General features: G+C 42.9%; 1 protein-coding gene across 6 annotated transcripts in view; it reads right to left on the bottom strand.

Moving 5' to 3' along the window:
* GALNT13 (polypeptide N-acetylgalactosaminyltransferase 13) overlaps positions 1 to 23,629 on the bottom strand; it is a 374,841-nt gene that overhangs the window by 231,333 nt on the left and 119,879 nt on the right. For all 6 annotated transcript variants that reach the window (XR_008309490.1, XM_053259345.1, XM_053259309.1 and 3 more), the window contains one exon: positions 22,777 to 22,945. Coding sequence is in view for 5 of the 6 variants with exons in the window: in XM_053259345.1 (XP_053115320.1) it covers positions 22,777 to 22,945 (169 nt within the window). In the remaining variant the exon portion in view is untranslated. The remainder of the gene's footprint in view (positions 1 to 22,776; positions 22,946 to 23,629) is intronic.

Genomic DNA, 23,629 nt, shown 5'->3' with positions numbered 1-23,629 from the left:
AATCTTAAAATATTGATTCCGAATACTAAAAGTCCTATCAAATATTCACACGTTAAAAACATACATTAAAACACGAATAAATACATACACAAACTCTCTAAAAAACGTCCAAAGGTTATTTGGGTATGCCTGGATCCATGCAGTCAAAATCCACAAATGGACTTTACACAAATTCCATAGACATGTCTAAAGCTTCCATTAGAAAATACCAACAAATTCTGGGAGTTGTTTCCAATGATGTTTTATAATGCGGCAAAATCCACATGAAAGCAATAGCTGTTCTGAAGGGTGCCATATGTCACTTCCCCCTTGTACTCACCCTCCTCCACCTCTTTCCCTTTTTTAAAAAGCTGGGGGAGGAGTTTTTCTTGCTACCTTGATTACACCCCAATAATCTGCTACCTGGGGTGACCATCTCATTTTGCCTCATGAAAGGGCCATTGCCACTGCTGCCCCTCACTTCCTCCGCCTCCTTTGTGTCAATATCTGGGCTTTAAGGGCAAGGTTTTGTAAAGTCTCATATACATGGACTGCTTGCGCTCTCTCTCTCTCTCTCTCTCTCTCTCACTCACACACACATACACCCCCTCTACTACTACTACTACTACGATCTATGTACATTTATGACACCTCAGAAGCTCCCACCATGACTACTAATCCAACATGTCAAAACAGAAATGTCATATCCTAGTACTGTTGGAATCAACAATAGCTGCTAGCACCAAATTTTATTATTGCAAATAGGCTCAAAATGCCTGTCAGAGTATAAAACCTCACACATTTCATTCTGGCCAATTAAACATTTTCTCCCTTTTGCATCAGCATGCAACATTCAAGTTCCATGGGCATATGTTACATATGACAACATTATAGAAAGAGCCATCTATTTCTAGCAGGCACCCAAAAGAAGAGTTAACAATGTTTATTATAACACAGAAGACTTTTGCAATATTTCATAATGAAATCCCAATACAGACAGTAACAAACATTTCATGTTACTCAAATTGTAACAATTCAAATTATAAATGATTAGTGTCAATAAAAGGTAAAAACTCAATAAAGTTTTGTTCCTCTATTTAGCAAGAAGTGGCACTTAAAACTCCATCTACATTGCTTTGTTGAATATTGCTGAATCAAAATATCTTTAGCCAATCAATTTTTATATCTAGCAGATAGATGGGGAAATGTGTCATGAAAATGGTTCTCTCGTGTTCTATTATGCAGTATAAATAGGTTTGCAGTTCACAAGAACAAAGAGACTTCACTCACACCTTCAGCTGTCACTGTTCATAACAATGACATACTCTGAATGTGGGCTTTATTATCAAACTTCCCTTAGGGATTTTGAACTCTAAATACAGCATTAATTTTTCAGAAGTTGCTCTATGCAAGAATTTCATTTACTTAAAAGCTCAAAAAGCTTTTGTGCCAGAGTGGGAAGAAAGCATTTCAGGTTTTTTTGTTTTTTTAAAGCAGGTTTTAGAAGCTAATCTTTCCCATCATCTCTGAAGTATCTGAAGTGGGTAATTTTCAGATTCTTTCTACTGTAGATGGCAGTGATGCTTGCCATATCTGAGGTCAGATAAAAGCTTTGGGGTTCCTTAATGCTCTTCTCATTGAGGAGGTAAGCATTTGGAAACCCTGAATTCTCCAGCTCGGATGAAAATGAGAGCAAGAGAAGAATCCCTGGGTTATTCCCACAGTCCCCCAAACCATCCCTCATCCCTTGAACCCCTTACCTGGCTAGGTCAGCATCACTACTTCTACCACCACCACCACCACTTCAGTCTTCAGGTGGAGAATTGGTGGGGGGGTCTCATACAGTTACTCACACCAGGAGCCAAGGCTATCATGGCCCAATTTGTCACAGCCCAGCTCAGAGACAATGACAACAGTCGCTGAGGAGGCAGGACTAGCATTAGCCCCAGCTCTGCTTTTGACTAGCGTTAAGTCAACCTGTTTCCTTGGACCTCTCCAATGGATGGTCCTTGCCTCACCACACTTCACAGGCAACCAGGACAACTCAAAGGTCCTGGTGGTCTTTAGAAAATGTCATTTGCTGATGGGCTATTGCAATGAGAGCTTCCTCCTACTCTCTCCCCATGACTAAAGTGCTGCTGCCATCACTGACCCATCCAGGAAACTGCCGTTTGAAGGGACGGGAAGGGGTTGTGGAGGTGGGAGTCCAAATTCAGATGCGGTTCAGGAATAAGCCGAGTTATCTTCCAGGTTATGGAATGTGTGGAAGAAGGGAAATTGCCCATCTCTTCTGTCCACATTTTGCAAGACCATCACTCCACAGATTTATTTATTTATTGTTAAATTTATATACCGCCTTTCATTAAAGCAATCCCAAGGCGGTTTACAGCAAAAAATTTAAACACAAGATGGTAAAAAAGACACAATTAAAATATTAAGTGGGGGAAAAATGAAACAAATCTGATTAAAAGTTTAAAACAAAAGCATAAAAGCAATACAGACCATAAAGAGCAGCAGCAGAGAATCAAATAAATGCCTGGGCAAAAAGCCAAGATTTTACACTTTTTCTAAAAGCTGTGATGGAGACTGAGGAGCGAATACCCACCGGGAGAGCATTCCAGAGTCTTGGGGCAGCAACAGAGAAGGCCCTGTCCCGCGTGCACGACAACGGAGCCTCCCTCATTGTGGGCACCTGGAGCAGAGCCCCCTCAGATGACCTTGTCAAGCGGGCAGCAACCCTTGGGAGCAGGCGGTCCCTCAGGTATCCCGGGCCCAAACCGTTAAGGGCTTTAAAGGTCAAAACCAGCACCTTGAATTTGACCCGGAAACAAACTGGTAGCCAGTGCAGCTCTTTCAAAATGGGTGTGATGTGCTCCCACCGGGCAGCTCCAGATAAAACCCTAGCTGCCGTATTTTGCACTAGCTGCAGTTTCTGGATATTCTTCATGGGCAGCCCCACATAGAGCGCGTTACAGTAATCCAGCCTTGATGTGAATAAGGCATGGGTAACTGTGGGGTAACAGCACAGATTAAGAGCTGTTCCTTAATATACAGAAATTGTAGAGACCTTTCCATTACTCAACAGGAGTGAGATCCATTATAGGCTTAAAACAACAACAACAACAAATGAGGAAGCACAACCAGCTATGAAACACATAGTTAAGAGGAATAATGCTCCTCAAATAGTATTTCAATTTGTTTGATCTAAGATTGTAAATAAACAACTAACTTTATTGATAGTATTCCAAGTTTTTCTAACACTTAACTAACCAGAATATTTTAGATGGAACTTTTATACCTCAACATTTTAAGACTTTAAAACCTTAGAGGCGAGGGGCAAGATTCCCGCCCCCATCTCACTGTCAGGAGCAGGTTCATTGTCCCTTAGAACAGAATAGGAGCCATCAGCTTTTATGAAAGAAAGGAAACAAACTGCAATTAGGGATACAGTTGAGGGGGACAAAAGCTTCCCCCTTGATGCACTAGTGACTTAGATTTAGTCCCCTCCGATGATGTCCCAGACTGCACCCTTCTTAAAGTTTGTCTACTAGAATGCAATGGATGGCAATTGAAACTATAGACAGATTTCATTCAGACAAGAAAATAAAAATAAAGCTGTTTATAAAAGGCTGAAATTCATGAAATGCCACCCGATAACCTTCTTTTAATGCTACAGGCTTAATCATGGATGCTATTTAATATTCTAATCTTATTCAGAAGCTAGGTTAGGAGCAATTAGCGAAGGGGCAAACCTGTATGCCATTCTAAATAAAGGTAAACTACGATGATGCACTTTTGTGCACCAGGCATTTATTTATTTAGCTCAGAATTTACTAATAGGTCCAAGGCAGCCTTCAGTGCTGCGCTTCACAAAGCAGGTAACAGATGTGTTGGTCTCAAAGCTTCCTCCCTAAATTGGATTTCTGTCAAGAGAGCAAAAGCAACAATCAAACAAAAATTTTGTGACAAGCAACAGTGAGATTTTCAATCTGTGAAGGGAGGAAACGTTTGCTTCCACACTTGGCCATGTGCTTTCATTCAGATATCTTATCTAAATATCAATAGATCAGTGAGAGTATTCCCACTTACCCCAGAAGAAACACACTAATGGAAGACGACACACATCTTTAGTTAAGGCATGACTGGCTGTGGGTATGAACCAAAAGCCAATTATTAACATGTATCCGTCTTTGAGCTGACTGATGCTGCATTTGTGTCTAAAATTCTCAATGAAAAAATCCATTATGCTGACTTTTCAATGCATAAAATATTGTAAGATGCATATTTTTAAGACAGAAGTGCTCAAGAAGAAATAGTACTTTTATGAATTTGGGCATAGGAGTAAAATGTATAATCACCAGAAATCATACAGTATAAACTACTGAAAATTAACTGATAAACATTGTCATTTTATTTCAAAGCTTTAATGTGCAAGGTGCTCTGCTATCTTTGGACCCAATCCAAAGGGCTTTGAAGTGAGCTCCATGCACACAGCAAGAGTTATTAACCTTTCCTTTCAAGAAATAGCACTCCAGGCTTCCTACCATGCTGACTTCAAAATGTAGGAAAATCGATCCACAGACACCTTGTGTGTGACACACAAAAACCTTTGAGTGAACCTTAAAGGTCCCATGGATCATGTCCACAGTCTTGTGCATAGCAACAACTCTCAAAGGGAAGTCACTATCATTAGTTTTATGCATTGCTTTACCTCAAAATGCTCAAAGTGGCACACAGTCTATAGGGGAAAAAATACTATAAAACCAAAATTTAAATACAATTACAATTTAAAAATTGTGGTTATTAAAACACAGGCAACAAGGATAAAAACAAACAAACTCAGGGGCTATTCCCACGATCAGGCAAAATTGGGCTAGGGGAGCCTAGCCCGATTCTGCCTGATTGTGGGAGCCACCGGGCTCACAGGCGAGCCCGGTGGCTCCAAGGCAGTTAACCTGCCTAAGTACCCCTTCTCTAAAACTGGGTTTGCGGAGCAAGCACTCTGCAAACCTGGGTTTTTTTAATTGTGAGTAGCCACGCTGCGGCTACGTGCCACGGCTACTCACGAGGAGATCCCCAGAGGGGAGGCAAAAAGCCACCTCCCGGGTCCAGAGTTCTCGCCAGCATGCCCTGCATGCTCGCGCGGGGCATGCTGGAGCTTCCGGGGGCCAATCGGCCCCTGCTCCCCCCAGCCCCCGCCAGCTCTGTCACAGAGCTGACAATCGTGTGGGTGGCTGATCCGGCCACCCAGGGTTCCCACCCTGCTCGTTGTGCGGAGAGCGGGCTTAGCCCCGCTCTCCCCGCTGAGCTCCTGAAACTGGGTCTCACTGATCATGAGACCCAGGTCTCAGAGCAGCAGTCCTTCCACATAAATCAGTCACCAAAGCCTTTTGTGGAAAAGAAGGTTTTCATGAGCCAGTGAAAAATGGCCAAAACTGGCATCCAGGGACAGAGCATTCTACAGCCTGAGCACCACTACTGAGTTAGACCTGCCTCCCCACCTGCCATATCTCAGATGCCAGTGGCATTAGGAGCAGAGATTCCTCTGAAGATCTTTGTATTTGAACATCTATATATGGGCGGCCCAAAGTGTTGTGATGCCTGAGGCAAGGCACCAAGTGCTGCTTCACCCCATGCCCCTGGTGGAAGCCAGTCCCTTTTCAAAACCAGTCCTTGCAAGCTTTGAAACTGGTACAGAGAGAAGGTAATCAGTAGCTTGAGCTTCCTCTTCTATCCTTGTGCTTCTTGCAAGCTTTGCAGAGTATGAGGAAAGGCACTCCTTGCAAAGTTCGCAAGGATCAGATCAGAGGGGGGCATCTTGCTGCCATGCTGGAACCCCAATAATCTACTGCCTGAGAAATGACTGCTCACCTCATGAAAGGAAACACATGTGTATACATGGAAGAAGGTGGCCCTTAAGATATCAGGGGTCCAAACTGTTTAGGTTTAGGACTTTAAAAAGGTAAGAACCATGACCTTGAATTGTTCCCAGAAACCAACTGGGGGCAAGCATAGGTGACACCAAAGGACAACATCCTCCCTGCAACTGGCTATCAGCAGTTGTCATTCTGAACCAAGTGAAGTTTCCAAACACTCTTATAAGGCAGCTCTATAGAGTATGTTACAATAGGCTCCCTCTCTCTCTTTCCCTTTTTCAGTTCCTTTGATTTTTAACTACTTCTTCCCACCATTCCATCAAACAGGTCTAAATGACCATTTTCAAATGCAAATCTTATAGAATCTTATAGAAATGCATGTGTAAGGTCTTCCATTTAGTCACCCTTCCAAATGACCTTACCATATGTTATGCTTGTTTTCTTGCTACAGATCCGAATAACCTGCCAGTTGGGGGATCATTAGCTTACTAGAACACCTTGTGTTGACATAATTGATAATGCTTATAAGCAAAGTAGTTAACAATTCAGTTTTGTGTTGCCTTATGTTCCACAGGAAAAGTGAAATGCTGGAAGACAGTCCAATAGGGAAAGAAGTGCCGTTTTAAAATTCCACACACAATAGGACATGGCATCCTGAAGTTACTAATGACAAGGTCTCAATCGGCCCGGGAGTTTAATATTCTTGGTGTCCTTGAGCTTGAGCCAGAAATAGCCTTCTGGTTCTTTGTTCTGCAGCATATGTGTCCTTTTCTCATAGTCCAGTGCTTGCCTCAAGGTCCACTGCACCACATTTCCAGGCATCAATGGCAACAGGGAATGACATCACTGGGCAGCTGCTAATGGCCCAGGGCCTCAGAAGGATCTGTTTCTGGACATTGCCCATAGCCTTCATGTGGTGGTGATGGAAGAGAACTCTCAGGGCCCACTCGGGCAGGAGGGAGCCCATAGGGGGCAGTTTGCCAGCAATCCTGAAACCAAGAATTGGCCTCATTTCCAGAAGGGCTATTTCCCCCAGACTTGCTGCAGGCCTTGTGGTGCTAAAAAACAACCGCAGCTGGGACATCTAGGGCAAGGTTTATTTTAAGCTTCTTTGCCCGCCCCCTACTGCACAAGCAGCTGCCAGCAAACCACCTATCCCTGCACTTTTTGTAACCAAAAGAAAGAACAGGAAAGAGGGATGGGGAAATCAGACATCCTTCTCTTCTGTGTTTGCTCTGTACTGCTATACAACTGTTGTATACCCACATACAGCACGAGTCAACAAATGCCTTTGACTAGTCAAGCCATTAGTCCCATAATATACTATTAGTAAGAAGTTACAGATGTTGAAAGGAAACAGTATTCAACTTCAATTTTATGTCTTTTTACCTTTTTCTTTTTTCTCATCTACTGTATTTCTTTTTAAGAAACAACCTGGCTCCTATTCAAACCCATATGCCCAACTGCAAAAAAAAAATAATTTAAAAAAAAATTGTTTCACACTGCACAATCTTTTTTGACACTGCACAAAATGTGTCTAGCTGCTAGTTAGAATAAACCATGATCTTAGGACTTGCAGGGTGGAATGACATCACAGTCACTCCCAAGTGCTTCTGCATCTGCCTAGTAGAACTAGAGAAGAGCACTAACCAGCAATAGGCTTTTCTGTTAGCTGCTAAACAACTTTCTGGGTGGGTGCCTTGCCCAAGTTCATTGCTCAAGCTTCCTTGTAATCAGTGTGTTGCGCCTAATAATCATCATCAATTTTATTACGGCCATTGGCAAGCAGAATGTTGCGCCTAATAAGCTTTTCATAGTTATTTGCAAAGTAGGTGCAGTACGCCAGACCCTGAGCCCAGAACTAAAAGATGACTGCTCTACAGACAGCAGCAGTGAGTGAGACGATAGCCACCATTGATTTTGAGAAGTTAGAACACAGATATTCATAGAACGTGTGTCTACATACACCAGAGCAGCGTCTACATTGAGGGAGAGGGGTGCAAATCTCCTTGGGAACCATTATGTAAAACAAAACAAAAAATCCTGTCTATGAATATAATTCAGATGGTGTCAAAAATAAAACAATACATTCAGCAAGTTTAATTTACCCCAGGCAACCACAGTACACATACACATCAACAAGTATCTTACCTGCATACACACAGATGTCAAACCATAATAAATATTTGAGTGCCAGCATAATCCCACTCTCCCCTTCCATGCATTGAGTATCTCCCCATTTGGTCATCTGAAAAGGGCTTTGAACTTTCCAGACTGGCGACAACATGGGAGATAAGGGAAAGGAGAAAAGGCTCACTGAATCATTAGATTCTCTAGGAAGTTCCTTGAAAATAAGTTGGTGAAAATCATAACACAAACCAATAGCTGTCTTGGTAGTGCACAGAGTAAAGTGCCTGGGATCTTCTGTTCCTTATAATCAGACACAGAATAGGGAGAGGTATAGAGCTTCTCACAGAAAGCATACATTCAGGTACAAGTAGATCATCACACAACATGAATTCAAAAAAGAATTATGTCATCTAGTAGTCATATAAGTTTTACTTCAGTTATAATAATCAATGTTTGATGCTGAAAGTTTAGTACTATAAACGGTGCAAAAAATGTTAGCAGTAGCAATGAAACAAGAGAGAAAACTTTTTGAACGTATCAATTGCGCTCTCTCTCTCGCGCGCGCGCTCTCTCTCTCTCTATATATATATATATATATCACACACACACATTCAAAAAACATTATCTGCTAGAAATTTCTTTTGGTTGGACACTACTGCCCCCCTCCCCTGAGCTGCTCACTGATGTCACTAAAGGGTGATATCTAAATATTGATCTGATACAAATATTCTCACGATTGTTGAGAACAGCTCCAGGGCAGTCTGTGAGGAAGGTGGGTTTAACTTACCTTCCTTGCAGACAATCTGGGGGTCGGGGTGCCGGGACATGCCGTCATGCATTGCCCTGACCCCGGGAGCTCCAAAAATGCACCACGCAAGTGTGTGGGATCCACCGCCCCCAATTGTGCCCGCCACTAGGGGTATGCACAAATTGATTTTTTTTGTTTCAGTTTGTAGCCAAATCGAAACACCCCCAATTTGTTTTGGGTCCAAATCTGTCACCCCCACCCCGAATCACCCCAGATTCGGTTTGTACCCAAATTTTCTGAATCGATTTGGATTTTCTTAAAAAGGGTCCCGGGGACTAAAGAGTGGGGTGGGTGGTAGTGCCCAATGAGTGGAAGCTACCACCCAAATTTCAAAGAAATTGGGAAGAGGGGTGATTTTAAAAGCATTTTTGAAGTTGGTACATCTCTAAGCTTTTCCCCATTGGGAACAATGTTTGTCATTGAATCCACTCTTATTTCCTACCAGAGAATCTACTCTCAGAACACCTCAGAAACAACAAATCAAAGTGGTCCATGGGCTTGTGGGTGGTTGGCACCCTTTGTGCACTACACCACCACTCGCTCTGGGCCACCCTGGTGCCCACCAAGTGGAGTTATGGGGCTGCTGAAATCCCCATTATTCCCTATGGGGCAAAGCTTAAAGACATGCAAAATCCAGAAATTCTTTAAAAATCACCCCTTTCATCGATTTCTTTGAAATCTGGATGGTAGCAGTCACCCATTAAGGCACTACCACCTGACCCATTCTTCTGCCCCCGAAACCCCCTTTCTGACCCCAAAGACATGTCGACTTCAAAAATCATTTAAAAATCACCCCTTTGCCCAATTCCTTTGAAATCTGGGTAGTAGCTTCCTTGCACCCATTGGGCACTACCACTCACCACAACCCGCTCTGGGCCATGCCCCCTGGAGTTATAACTAAGGCTGCTGAAATCCTCCTCATTCCCAATGGGGAAAAGCTTAAAGATGTGTAAACTTCAAACATCATTTAAAAATCACCCCTTTGCCCAATTCCTTTGAAATCTGGGTAGTAGCTTCCTTGCACCCATTGGGCACTACCACTCACCACAACCCGCTCTGGGCCATGCCCCCTGGAGTTATAACTAAGGCTGCTGAAATCCTCCTCATTCCCAATGGGGAAAAGCTTAAAGATGTGTAAACTTCAAACATCATTTAAAAATCACCCCTAGGCCCTATTTCTTTGAAATTTGTGTGATAGCTTCCACCCATTGGGCACTACCACCCAATCCACTTTGGCCACAAATGGAGGTCTGAATCTCCAAAATTTTTGTGTCCAAATTGGGGGTGATTTGTTTTGTACCCGAATCTGGGCAATTGAGGACGGGGTGATTTGTTTTGTCTACAAATCACTTGAATCGGCCAGATTTGGGTACAAATCATTTTGTACCCAAATCGTTTCGCACATCCCTACCAGCCATGGCTGCAAGCAGCCGTGGCTGACACACGATCAAAAAATGAAGTTAAGGGAGCACTCGCTCCCTTAACCTCATTTTAGAGGGAGGCTACTTAGGCCGGTTTGCCACTGTGTAGCTGCCAGGACTGGGACCATCCCAGCAGTTCACACACACGTGCAAAACTGGGGTGGGCTCCCTTAGCTTGGTTTTGCATGCACGTGTGAATAGCCTCATTCACTCACAAGGTAGGGCTAAAATTTCAGATGGATGTTTCTCCACTGCAAAGTGGCAGTATATATACACACACAAATACATATTTCAGGGGAGAAGTATTGGCCAGAGTACTCTTCTCATTCACTTACCACTTTCCCCACTGCGATGTCCCCCAGCTTGTTTTGCTCACCTCACGCAGCAAACAAACCTCTGAGAATAACAATGGGGAGGTGGAGGTGTCCAGGGAAAAACCAAAGGCAGGGAAGGGTTAAACCACCTACCACTTGTTTCCCAAAAAATCTCCCCCCTCCCTCTGCATTTGCCACTGCAACATTGGCTCTAAAATTACCATCACATTCTGCCAATTCTTTTCTGAAAACTAGTGGGCTCTTTCTTTCAATACCATGGGTGCAGCTAGGTAATTTTAGACCTAACCCTTTAGACCTAACCCTCCAACCCTTTGGTTCCTGGTAATTTCAACCTATTGGTTCCAGTCCTGCCCTCAGGAACAACAGAAAATAAGTCCGTTCCTTCCTTACACACACACACTAGGGATGCACAAATTAATTCATGGCTGAATCAATTTGACTCGAACCTGGCAGATTCAAGTGATTCAGCCACAAATCAAATCAGCCTGGGTTCTAATGCCTAGATTAGAGTTTGAATTGAATCCTGATTTGAGCTCAAATTGATTCAGCGATTCAAGTCACCACTTTGTGCCTGAGAAGTTCCAGCCCTCCAAGCTTCTCTGCCACTCTAGCTGGTTAGTTTGCAGCGTGCAATGATTGGTTAGTGATCCCCCTTGCTTCTTGGTTGGCTTGTTGTCATTCACATCCTGTGTTGCCAGAGGGAACTGTGCCCATGGTTTCACAGAGCATTCCTGAGCACAAACAAACCTGGCTAGAGTGGATAGCAGCAGAAGAAGATGACCCCTGGGGGCACCAGCGGAGAGGAAGCAGCAAGCTCAGGCAGCAGTGGTGGGTACACACATGTACACGCTGTGCAGTGCAGGCTGCTCTGCCACTATGAAGCCTAATCTGGCTGCCCGTACAAGAGAGAGCTTCTCATAGGTGGGCAGGCAGGCACAGTGGCAACAGTGTGCATGCACAGTGCTCTGCCTAAGCTAGCCCACCCACCCACTGAAGAGCTGATCATCAAGTAGGAGGAGGGGCAGAAACCTGGCTGCCCAGCACCCACACACCCCCAGAAGAGCCTCCCATTGGTGAGCAATGGGCAGCTGGCATGGAGAAGGCAGCACAGAATGGCAGCCATGGAGGAATCTCTCTTAGTGCCCACGTCAGCGTGGTAGGAGATTCCTGGTGCTGGTGGGCCACAGGAGTACTGATGGGCCCTGCCAGAAGGGCGGCACCTTGGATCCCAAGTTCCAGTCCTAACAGCGCCACTGTTCAATACCTCAGAATAAGAGAGCAGTGGTAATATTAATTATCATGGGCTAAATAGAACTTTTATTCTCATTTCTTTCCTGAATTGCAAAGCAGGACTGGGACAGGAGGAAGAAACTTTGATCCACTTCCTTTCACTCACTCACTCACTCCACAGCTGGTCTCAGTCTACCATTGTTTTGTCCTACATAAAGTGTATTATATACACTTATATACAAAAACTGTAATTAGCCACTTGGCTGATTACCTGTAGTGCTGAAAGAGGGAATTTTTATTTCCTTTGGAGTGCCCAGAATATTGACTTTCATTGATTTTGCATTAAAGGCATCAATTCACCAAATAAATCAATATGAAAAATATTTTTATAATTTAGCATTCCAGCTTTTGGTTAACTATGAGAGGAGAGTGAATTTCAGACAAACCTGTTTCAGTCCCATAAGAGAGACTACTTACAGTTACATGTGTAATATTTGCATTTAAATGTCTGTTGGTTCTTCTTGTACTTCTCATCTGCTCATGAAGATCCTATTCAACATAATTGGATTGCATATAGTTTTTCCTAATATTTGTGTTTTATTAAAACCTGGAACACAATTTCATGTTTAAAAAAAAAAAAAAGACAAATTTTTGAGTAAAAATAATATGTGATTTGAAAAAATAATATACCTGTAGTCAACAAACTATGTCCCCCCTATTTTTGAAGGTAATGAGAAGGGATGGCAAACTCTGTAAATTAGACACGCACTGCAAAATGTGGAAATGTAGGAAATCTGTCTGCGGCAACTTGACTCTATGTGGCAAATAAAGATTGCCTCCAGGTGACCAGGCAAATCCTAATTCTCTCTTCTGGCTTTAAAGTGGCCTGCATTATGGAAACTGCACATGTGTTCTCTCCCTTTCTTTCAGTCAGAACCCTAAGCACTTATCCTGAAAGGAAGATAAGGAGCAAGTCCCATTAGTACTATGGCTCAAAAACACAGTACAGTACTAAAGGCATACTTGTTCTTCCTGTTATGGAGCACAGAGGGAAGGCATAGGTGGTAACGGAGCATGGGAAGAACCACACAGAAAGAATGACTAGCCCACAAGTTATATGTAATACAGTAAAGCACTTCTGGAGGATACTGATTTGAAGACAGATCCTGGAATACTGATTGTCATTTTCTGTATATCGTTTAGTGCAGGTAAATCTCCTGCAGCAACATTCACTTAATGTTTACAATACAGCCTGTGAATACAGTGTTCTTTATTCCTTCTAAAGATTTCATCAGTCCTCATTTACATTGTTTATTTATTTGGGGGAGGGGGATGCCACTAAAAATTCTGTAGGGGGGGGGAAGTATAGCCTCATTTTTAGAGATTACTGATGAAGTACCTGACTGAACATCACCAGCTATAATTGTGGTATCTTTTGAGCCCCAAAGTGAAAATGGGGTGAGGAAAGGTATTGCACATTACTTTGTTTCTAGCATCAACTGATTGCCCAACTGCTGTATTCACTGTAAGTATCAAGTTTTCTAAGCTGTGACAGTCCAGGCAAAAAAGGAACTGCACTACATGAAGGAAGCAATTTCATGGTTGAATAGCCTTGCACGATTAAGTTAGAAAATCGAGTTACACTCAGCTCACAAGGTGGACTCTGCTGCAAGCAAGCATGCTGCCAATGAGGATCACGATCAACTTCCTCCCACATACAGGGAATTTAAAAAAACAACACCACAAATATAAGAAAACAAGGGTAAAAATTCTGCCTTCCCAATACAATCATAACAAAAATATATATGAAAAATTACATGTGTTAGATTTAAAATTCCTAACAAAGAAGTTTTAATTGATTCCAATTTTAGGGAAAGCCTTAAAGCAATCTGGTGAAAACAGCTTACCAGCACAGATGTCCATAAGCATAAATTATGGTTAGTCTGGAAATATGAACATATAGTATCCATATAGCATTTTCTGAACATTCAAAATGCTTTGCATATATTAGCTAAATAATCCTACAATAACCCTGTACAGTAGGTCAATATCATTATCCCCAGATTGCAGATCATGGGGAACAGTAGATGCTGAGGCCAAAAGATAGCATTATAGCTGCTCGGTGACCAGCCATTCATTGTTAAACTGATTGCTTGCTAAAAAGCCAGGGATGATCACTTGGAGAGATTATCCTGAATGAGCAAATTACCCACAGGAGTGGGGCCTGAAACAAATGCTCTTCAGGGTGCATGTGTGTGGCTAAGGAAAAGAGTGGCTGCCTACGTTTAGAGATGTAAAGAGAGTCAGACATTGCATGGATTGTCCTTAAGCATGTATTGCTCTCTGGGACTCTGAAGCAGAATTAACAATTGTGCTGTCTGGTTTTAAGAGTGCACCTGCTTCCAACAGACAGCAAGGTTATTCACACAACTGAAAACTGGGTAGGACAATTTTGAACATACCTTGTTCAAATGCTGGGTATGAAAGCCGAATAGGATGGCCCTGCCCTACCCAGCTCCTGACTTCCACATAATCATTTCTCCTTCCTCCTGCCTAATAGTTGTTTGCTCCCACACAAGCAAAAGCTGGGAGTGCACACAGCTCCAAAGTCTGGGTAGGATACTAGTCCTATCCAATTTTCAGTTGTGCGAACAGCCTTTCTGTCATGTTTGTTTGGATACATATGGTAACTTTGCTAATGAGATGGTGCCACCTCTCTTAAAAGGAAACTAAATTGGTGTTGCAGTGGTAATGGGTGTCAAAGAGAAGGCAGAGATGCTTCAAACCTATTCTGCATCTGTCTTCTCTTAAAAGGGCAATAGATACAAAAATGAAGGAGGGAGAGAAAGGTGTCCCCAAGATAGATAAAGTGATGGTAAGAGAATACCAAGCTATCTTAAATGAATTTAAGTCTCCAGTCCCAGATCCCTGGTATGTGAATGACCCATGGGAATGACCCATGGGAATGACCCAGGCCACACAGAGGCCCACTGCACAGGTGTGGTGGCCTCCGAAATGGCTGCCATGCCAGAGGGAGGGAGAGCCGGCTGAACGGGCCAGTTTGGGCAGTAAGGGAGGCCGGCAGGGGGAGGAGGAACCTCCGTGGATACTCCCACACACACAACTCAAGCAACTCCCCCGGAGTGGGTAAGTTAAAAAGAAATACATTTATTTTATTTTTATTTTTTTAAAAAAATTGTGAACCCTCCCAGACCGAACCGGGGGCGGGGGGGGGGCGTGTTGAGGAGGTGCCAGACCGAATTGGCCCAGTCCAGTTTGGACTCGAACCAGACCAGCCAGTTCCGTGCACACTCCTAGTGAGGGGTCAGGAAACCAACTACTATAAATCACAGTTAAGAACCTGGGTATGTTTAGTCGGTGGGGAAAATAAGACTAAGGGGAGATATGATAGAAGTTTTCAAATATCTGAAGGGCTGTCACACAGAAGAGGACCATACTTGTTCTCTGCTGCTCCTGAGGGCAGGACTAGAACCAATGGTTTAAAATTACAAGGAAGCAGATTCAACCTAGACTTTAGGTGGAATTTCCTAGCTGTAGAGGTGCTCATCTATCGAACAGTCTGCCTAATGCAGACATGCACTCCCCTTATATAGAGGTTTTCAAACAAAGTCTAGACAGTCATCTGTCAGGGATGCTGTAGCAGTTTCCTGCACTGAGCAGGCGGTTGGACTGGAAGACCCCCCAAATCACGCTAACATTCTGTGATTCTATGAAAACCTGCTTTGCTGCCCCAGCATTTCTTGCCACTTGGGGAAACAGGGGCAATAGAGCACTATGGAAGTCCCACTGGAAGTGGGAGTGCAGAACAGTACCTTACCTAAGACCATTCATGGAGTTTCTGGCTGTAACAAGATATAAACAACTGGATTTTGGGGCTCACAGTTTACAGCTTACACTCTTCACCATTACATTACTGCTGCTCTCATCAGAACCTTATGGGCCCAATCCCATGCCAATATAAATCTAGGTGTGTCTGACATTACAAAGCATATTTGTAAAATTACATTTTCTCTGCTAATATCTTTACAGCTATACAACTTGCCCACTAAATCCTCTTTCAACATAGAGTAGTTTAAAAAAAGAGAGACTGGGTTTATTTAAAGTAGATGTGGGAAGCATGCATAAGTCAAAGGACGTTTCTCCATCTGTTTGAGGGAGAATGAAAATATGTTTGACCCTGCCTTGTGATTTTAAGTCAGAATTAGATACAACAAGAAGACACAGAACTACCACCACTTTGCGCCTCCTTTAGACTTCTTTCTCCGAACATCTAGTTCAATGTTCTTCATTGTAAGGCCTGGAGGCAGTGGTGGCTCTCATCAACCCTAAGTGCAGCCCCCTGATTAATTGATTATTGGGTCAGTGCCAGGAGCAGATTAACCTCTTTGAGGATTTTTGCTGCCATGGGGAGGGGGGTGCGAGGGAAAATCCCCCCTTTTGTCTATAAAAATCACCACTGTTGCGGCAGGATCGGGTGCACTATCAGCTAATTGTAGGGAGGGTGGAGGGGGGCCAGGAGGGAAGAGTACACCCATTACCTCTCAAAGTGCCGCCCATAATTTTTCCCAGCGGTGGCATGGTGGCCACTCCCCTCTAGTAACATCTGTCCCGTCCCAAGGGGGCGTGAGCAAGCGGCCAGTGAGCGAGCTCCTCCCCTCATTTCAGGCAGCTGTTTGCTGCCTGAACAACATTTATTTCGCCTTTTCACCCTCCAGCAAGGGAATGAAAGCGAAATACATACATTCAGGCAGCAAACAGTTGTCTGAAATGGGGGGCAGGGAGAGAGCTCGCTCCACAGGCTCTCTGGAGTCCTGGCCATGCCCCCTTTGCGTGATGACGCAACGCATCCCCCAGAGGTGTTCGGCAAAATTTGAAGAGCAGCGCTCCTCAAATTTTGCCGCCATAGGCAGATGCCACCTTTGCCTATGACTTAATCCACCTATGGTCAGGGCAAAGCTTCAGCCAAAGCTTAGTACGCTGCACAGTCCCCCTGGCACCATGTGGAGGTGACCATTCCCACTGTGCAGTGCTGCACTTTGCCTGGCGCTGGTGGGAGGAGGGCTCCTTTAAAGGGAAGGGGCTCTTGAGCCCCTGTATGATCTTGGAAGATGTGCATGGAGTGCTGGAAAATGTAGCCCTTCCCAGTGCTAGATATTCCTAGAGCTCTTAAGAGAGAGGACTCTGTCTCTCTTAAAGGGGACCTCTCAGCACTGAGAAAAGAGTAGTACTGTGCAGAAGTCAGCATGGTGGGAAATGGCTCTCACATAGAAGGCTTTCTGCCCAAGTGACCCCTGCTTGAAAAAATAGTGAAGATCACTGATCTAGGGTAACGCAATGCACAACTTAAATGCATTGTGAATTTCTTCACTCTGAAACAAAAGAAAACTTCTAAGAGGGGGGGAAATTAAAGAATAAAAAGTGGGAGGTAAGCAAAAAGGGCTCAAAATGCATTCTAATTTTAACTGCCATGTTATCAAGGTTTTTCAGCAGTCATTTGTGGGTGTCATCTCCAGAATAAAAATGCTGTCAGATATATGCATATATACATTAACTATAGTTTAAGTTTAAATCAAAGTGATACATACTTAAAAAAAATAAACTGAACTGAAACTTGAAAATTAGCAGCAGTTATCCAGCTTATTAAATTTAGCCTTCCATTCTGAACCATTTGTCCATTCCAATGTAAAAGGATATAGTAACTAAACTACCTCTCTCTCAAATTTTCAGTATTTATCGAGATGTAAGAACGATCAGTCCAGTTTCAGAAATGTTAAGCCTTCCTGGCATTAAGGTTCTGAAGGTGCACACCAAGCACCAAGAACAGAAGGGTGGGGGGGGGTTGGTGTTGTTTTTTTTAAGGCTAACATACGGAGCACCACATCAATGTCTAAAATCCAGGTGCTTGTCCAGCCTCCAGAGAGAACCTGTCGCCCACTGGCAAACAGTTCTTAGAAGAGTCTGATCTTCCCACAGCTGGTCAAGACAGCCCTTAATAAGCTCAAATGTCTTTGATGTGCACACTGAGAAATGCACTCAGAAGATTACTTCATTTGTCACCAGGCTGAGCTGGCTAATTCATCATCTGCTGAAACTGACTGCTTTCAGCATGAAAGTAGGCATCTAGTAACCTGTGGGTGGAGAATGAATAGGCAGAAGCCCTTCCTGGATAGTGTAACTGACAAAGAACAAGTTTACCTGCTGCACATAAAGTCCACTAACAATTTGTGCAAAGAAATGTGGCAGGCTAATATGGCAACAGCAGACAAGGTAAGATAAAAATACAGAATCTTTATATTGACTGTGGTCCTCTTTGTTTGAAATTTCAGCTGACAACAAGAAGTCAATAGACTGATCCAGATTGTCTGCTCTGAAAAAAAAGACCCCACTCCCCAGAATAAATTTTTTATTTCTTTGAGAGTTGTTGTGTGTTTTTTTAAATGAGCAGGCAAACTGAAAATAAAAACCAAAAGGAACCACAGGTTCCAACAGTAGCTGTGTCAGTGAAGTTAAAAGTTCAGGTAATCTGAAATGCCAGAATCAGGAGAGAAATTTGGCGGAGGTGAATTTGATAAGCAAACCTACTCTACATAAAGACAATTACTGTGTCAGAAGGACAGTTGCATTCCTCAAGGACTTAAAAATGAAAGACAAAACTGGGCAACATCAGCATATTAATAACATATTTCTCCATCTCTCTGCTCCATCTCACTTCAGTGAACTGAGATACAAAGTGCAAATAAGACAAATCACCTTTAGATCCACAAGGAAAGCCCTGGCAAGATGTCAAGCAATATGAGACCCCGCCTGCCAAGAAAGATGGAAACTACTCAAGAAGAACAAGAGTAAGTGCCATTGAGGTCCTCAGTCATATCTTTGAAAAACACCACCACTGCAAAAGCAGACTTCTGTGGTTAAGGAAGTCACATATGCAAATATAAATAACACATATTGGCATTTGTGACTTGTTTAAATAATAAAATTTTCACTCTAAAATGAGTGAAATCAATGTGTCATTCTACCTCCAAGGAGATCAGAGTGGCAGTTTACCCCTGCAACTGTGCTTCTCACCCATCTTGTGTATCTTGTTGAGAAGAATGAGGCACAGGATGCACAGGAGGGCTCCATGACCTTATGCAGCACAGCCAATCAGGGCAGACAAGGATGGAAATGTGGTTTCTTAATGTCTTAATTGCAAGTATACTGGCTCTGAGGCAGGAGAAGTTTGTTTTAACTAATTCTGAAGCTGCAGATCAAACTTGCAATATAATGTAGTAGTTCAACATATTTGCTGTATGTGTGCCTTTACTTCACTGTATGGAAGGCTAGGCTGAGAACTATCAGCATGCCCAGAGCTAGCCAGTGAGTTTAGCAATGATCTGAAACTGTGTTTGCTCTGTTCAGTCCCAGCACTTCAGCCAATGCATCACATACAGAACTGCAAATTCTAAAGACTCTGATATCACTGCAAGATTGTTCACTCATGTTTGCAGAGCATGGAAATGAGAGATGCCATTCTCTAATTAAACTTAACAGCACTCCCATTTTCACAATGAAAAACTCTTGGCACTAGAAGCTTAACGTAAACATATCAAGAATAGATTTTCTGCTACCAGTAAATCTGTCAGTCAATCTGGTTAGACAAGAGCAGCATATTATTATTACTACTACATTTATATCCCGCTCTTCCTCCAAGGAGCCCAGAGTGGTGTACTACATACTTAGGTTTATCTTTCACAACAACGCTGTGAAGTAGGTTAGGCTGAGAGAGAAGTGACTGGCCCAGAGTCACCCAGCTAGTTTCATGGCTGAATGGGGATTTGAACTCGGGTCTCCCCGGTCCTAGTCCAGCACTCTATCCACTACATCACGCTGGGTCTCATTATGTATCATTCTGATACATAAGCTTAGTATCAGAAGCTTGCTAGTAGTTGGAAGCATATTCTAGAGCAGAGGACTGCAGACACTGTTGGACTACAACTCCCATAAGCCCCAGCCACAAAGGCACGTCTTGAGCCACTGTGGCAGGGGATAATGGGAGTTGCAGTCCAACAGCACCTGGAAATCCAAGGTCAGGAGCCCCTGCTCTAGCAAGTAACGTCCTGATCAAATCTGCCTTAAGAAAAGCTCCAGCAGGTACATCAACTTTAATAAACCATCCTTCTCTAGTCCCACATTGCCAGGTGCCACTCTAGTTGGCACTGTGCAGCTGGGCTCAGAACTTGATTCATGCATGTGTGAGAGAAAGACTGGTGCCGGGGGGGGGGGGAGGAGGAGGAGGAGGAAGAAGAAGAGGAGGGAGGAGAAAGGACAACTACTACTACTTCTATTTATATACCGCTTTTCAACAAAAGTTTCCAAAATGGTTTACATAGAGAAATAATTAATATAGATAAGATGGCTCCCTGTCTCCAAATGACTCACAAGCCAAAAAGAAACATAAGATAGGTACCAGCAACAGTCACTGGAGGTACTGTGCTTGGGCTGGATAGGGCCAGTTACTCTCCCCCTGATAAATAAAGAGAATCACCACGTTAAAAAGGTGCCTCTTTGCCCAGTTAACAGGGGTAAACAACGCAGTAGTGAGGCTATCACCTATGTGCCTCCTACCACTTCCTGGTGTAAACTGAAAGCAACAAGGGACATATAAATTCACTCTGAGATAAGGCTGCTGCTCAGTGGTAGCACAAATGCTTTACATGCAGGAAGTCCCAGGATCCATCCCTGGCATCCCAAGGTTGGTTAGGAAAGACCCTGCCTAAAACCCTGGAAAGTCACGGCCAGTTGCTGCAGGCAATACTGAGCTGGATGTATAAGCAGATGCATGGAAAGGCAGCAGCAAGAGCAGAGGACCAGCCTGCCTAATGGGTATCTGGGAAGCTGTTCAGACACAAAGCGCCTGTGTCATGGGGTTCTAGATGTGTCTCCTAGCCCATTTACTTGTTCACTGCACTTGAAAGCGATGCAAACCAAAGCTATACCTTGAAGTTATAGCTATAGGATGTAGCTACAGTATACATCCTATACTATATAGTACCGCCTGACATGGACAAAGGGTGGAATCTCTTCCCTGAAAGCCTGATTTACTAATACAACACTTCATCATGTATGTAGTGACATCACATTATATAGAATAGTTGATACCACGTGACAAGACAATTTAAAATTACTCTCTGTATGCATACTGTTCTTACTATAATTCTCAGTTACTGATATCAGTGCTGGCACAAGCAGTGATGACTTCCACAAATGCTGGCCCATCACATGAGCGGGGGAAGGGGGTGATTTTTTATATCCCCCCTCCCTTTCCTCTAAAGTCCACTGTATGCCACAAAAATATGTTCCTGAGGGTCACGCAACAGCACATGCATTGTGTGGAAGTTGGTATAGCAGCATTAGTGCAGTGCTAGTCTGGATGTCAGCCCATATATATATATACAGTATATATTGGTTAAGAAAGAACATTTCTGTGATACAAACTAGTAACTGACAGATTTGTCTTCCTCACAGCAGTATTCCTACTTCTTAATGACAAGAGAACACAAATTGTTGTCAGTTGTCAAATTGTTGGCTCCCCTGCTGGGCAAAGAGACACCTTTTTAAGTGGTGATTCTCTTATATTTAGCAGGGGGAGAGCAACTGGCCCTATCCAACCCTAGCACAGCATCCCTCCAATGGCTATTGCTGGTGTCTACCTTATGTTTCTTTTTAGATTGTGAGCCCTTTGGGGACAAGGAGCCATCTTATTTACGTATTCTTTATTTTTCTGTGTAAACCACTTTGAGCATTTTGTTGAAGAGCAATATATAATAGTTGTAGAAGCAGTAGTATTACAGAAGTGATACATTTTGTGCAAAAATGGGGGAGGAAAGGGGGACAGAAAATAGGGGTGCTAAAGCAGTAACAGAGATGGGGTAGAGGTAGCTTGAAACTGAAGGCATTTGAATTTTCTTAGCATGCATCACACCAGGGTATTACAACCATAAAAACAAGAGCTTTTAAAAAAGTTTCAGAACACTGTTAATCCAATACAGTTTGTACATATGCTTGCTTACACTTGTAATTTCCATATGGATTATACACACCTATGACTTCAATTAACTATTCCAGCCAGCCATGGAAAGCAAAGCAAGGCAACAAAAACATGCCAAGGAAGGAATACACAACAAGCAATTCCCCTGCCTCACTCCCATTTCCCCATGCTCAGAAACCTATTCCAAATACATGTAAGCCTACAGCCTGTCTCATCTCTCAACCACTTACCTACAACAGCTCCCACAACACTTTTGCAAGACTTTCTCCAACTTTTACCATTCTGGAAAATACCCTCTACTTTGTACCTACCTAACCATTACATGTGCACATGTCATGTATTTTCCTGAGCAGCTTACCTTTGTACCCAGTGCCTGGCTCTGTCTTCCCAGTCATATAAAATCGTTCTTGGATCTGTCATGTTCTCAACACACATCAGGACCTTGCTCTTGCAGCCCTGTCCAAAAGCTCTGAACTGGACTTGGTCCACAGCTGCATTCACCTAATCCATCAAAGCCAGGGATACCCTGACCCATCTTATGCAAGAAGGTAGCTGCTGCTTTCATACAGTAATAATTTATGCACTGAAATGCTTTCTGTGCAGGAATTTGGGGACCTGTGAAGTAGTTCCTAGCCCAAGCCAGGAAGAGATTGCAAATTTTCACACAGGCTATGAGGCATCAACACTGGCTGGCAATGGAAGGGAGAATGACATATTAAATGCAACTTTTCCCATACCTTCTTCTAGATGTGAAGCCATTTTGAAAAGTATTTTTTATTTATAAAGCTCAATTCATTTGCAGTCGTACTAGAAAGAGATAATTGCGACAAGAGATACAGATATGTAAAACAGCACCATGTGTGCATTTCCAATATATTAATTTGATGACTGCTTACAACTCCTGAGGATATCAATGCAACACAAGTTCTTCAAACTGCAAACTTACCCCTCTAGTCTGACGTCAGGTAAACTTCTGTTGAATGCAATCAAGTCACTGGCCATAAGATTAAACTGGTTGATTTTAAACAGTTCCTTCATTTTCTCCTGATCATCCTTGGGGATGAGCACGGCCTTTCCCATCTCTCCAGGTCCTTCTTGGCTTCTTGACATAACAGCTGTAACAGAAGATATTAAGACACCACAAGATGTTTAGTTATTCTGTACTGTACTCTGAGCTGTAGACTCTAAAAATATAACAGAAATCATGTAGTAGTTTATTTTATGTACTTTCTTTCATTCCGACCTTCAACTCTATATTTCATTAACATAAAAATTCAGAGTCAGATCAATACCACCTATTTAAAATCAGAATCTCTGAAACATACTTCCCATTTCCAGAATTCTGTGATGATGTAATGCTTTAAGTAAATTATTTATCACATTCATTTCCCACCCTCTCTTCAAGGTGATCAAGACTGAATACACAAGGTTATCCCATTTTATCCTCACAATGATCTCAGAAGGTACATTAAGCTGAGAGATAGTGATTGACCCAAAGTCACCCTGTGAGCTTTGTGACAGAGCAGGAACTTGAACCTCTATCTAGTAAAAAAACTAATACCCTGACAAGGTCCTATGATCCATAGTGAAGTCATACTACTTCAGTCCTCATAAGCAAACTGATTTATACAAAGTCTTAGGTGTCATTTTGAAAGTTTGGCATGCACACGCGCACAAACACAGTCACTGTTGAATGAGAAACCTTACTATCCTTCTCTCCCAATTACTAGAGCTTCTCATCAGTTGTGTGTATAGAACTGGACTAAATGAGACTGAATCATTTTTGGTTTAAAATATAT

Source organism: Hemicordylus capensis, chromosome 1 (assembly GCF_027244095.1).
Source record: "Hemicordylus capensis ecotype Gifberg chromosome 1, rHemCap1.1.pri, whole genome shotgun sequence".
Taxonomy (NCBI): domain Eukaryota; kingdom Metazoa; phylum Chordata; class Lepidosauria; order Squamata; family Cordylidae; genus Hemicordylus; species Hemicordylus capensis.
This window is presented reverse-complemented; position numbering and strand designations above follow the sequence as displayed.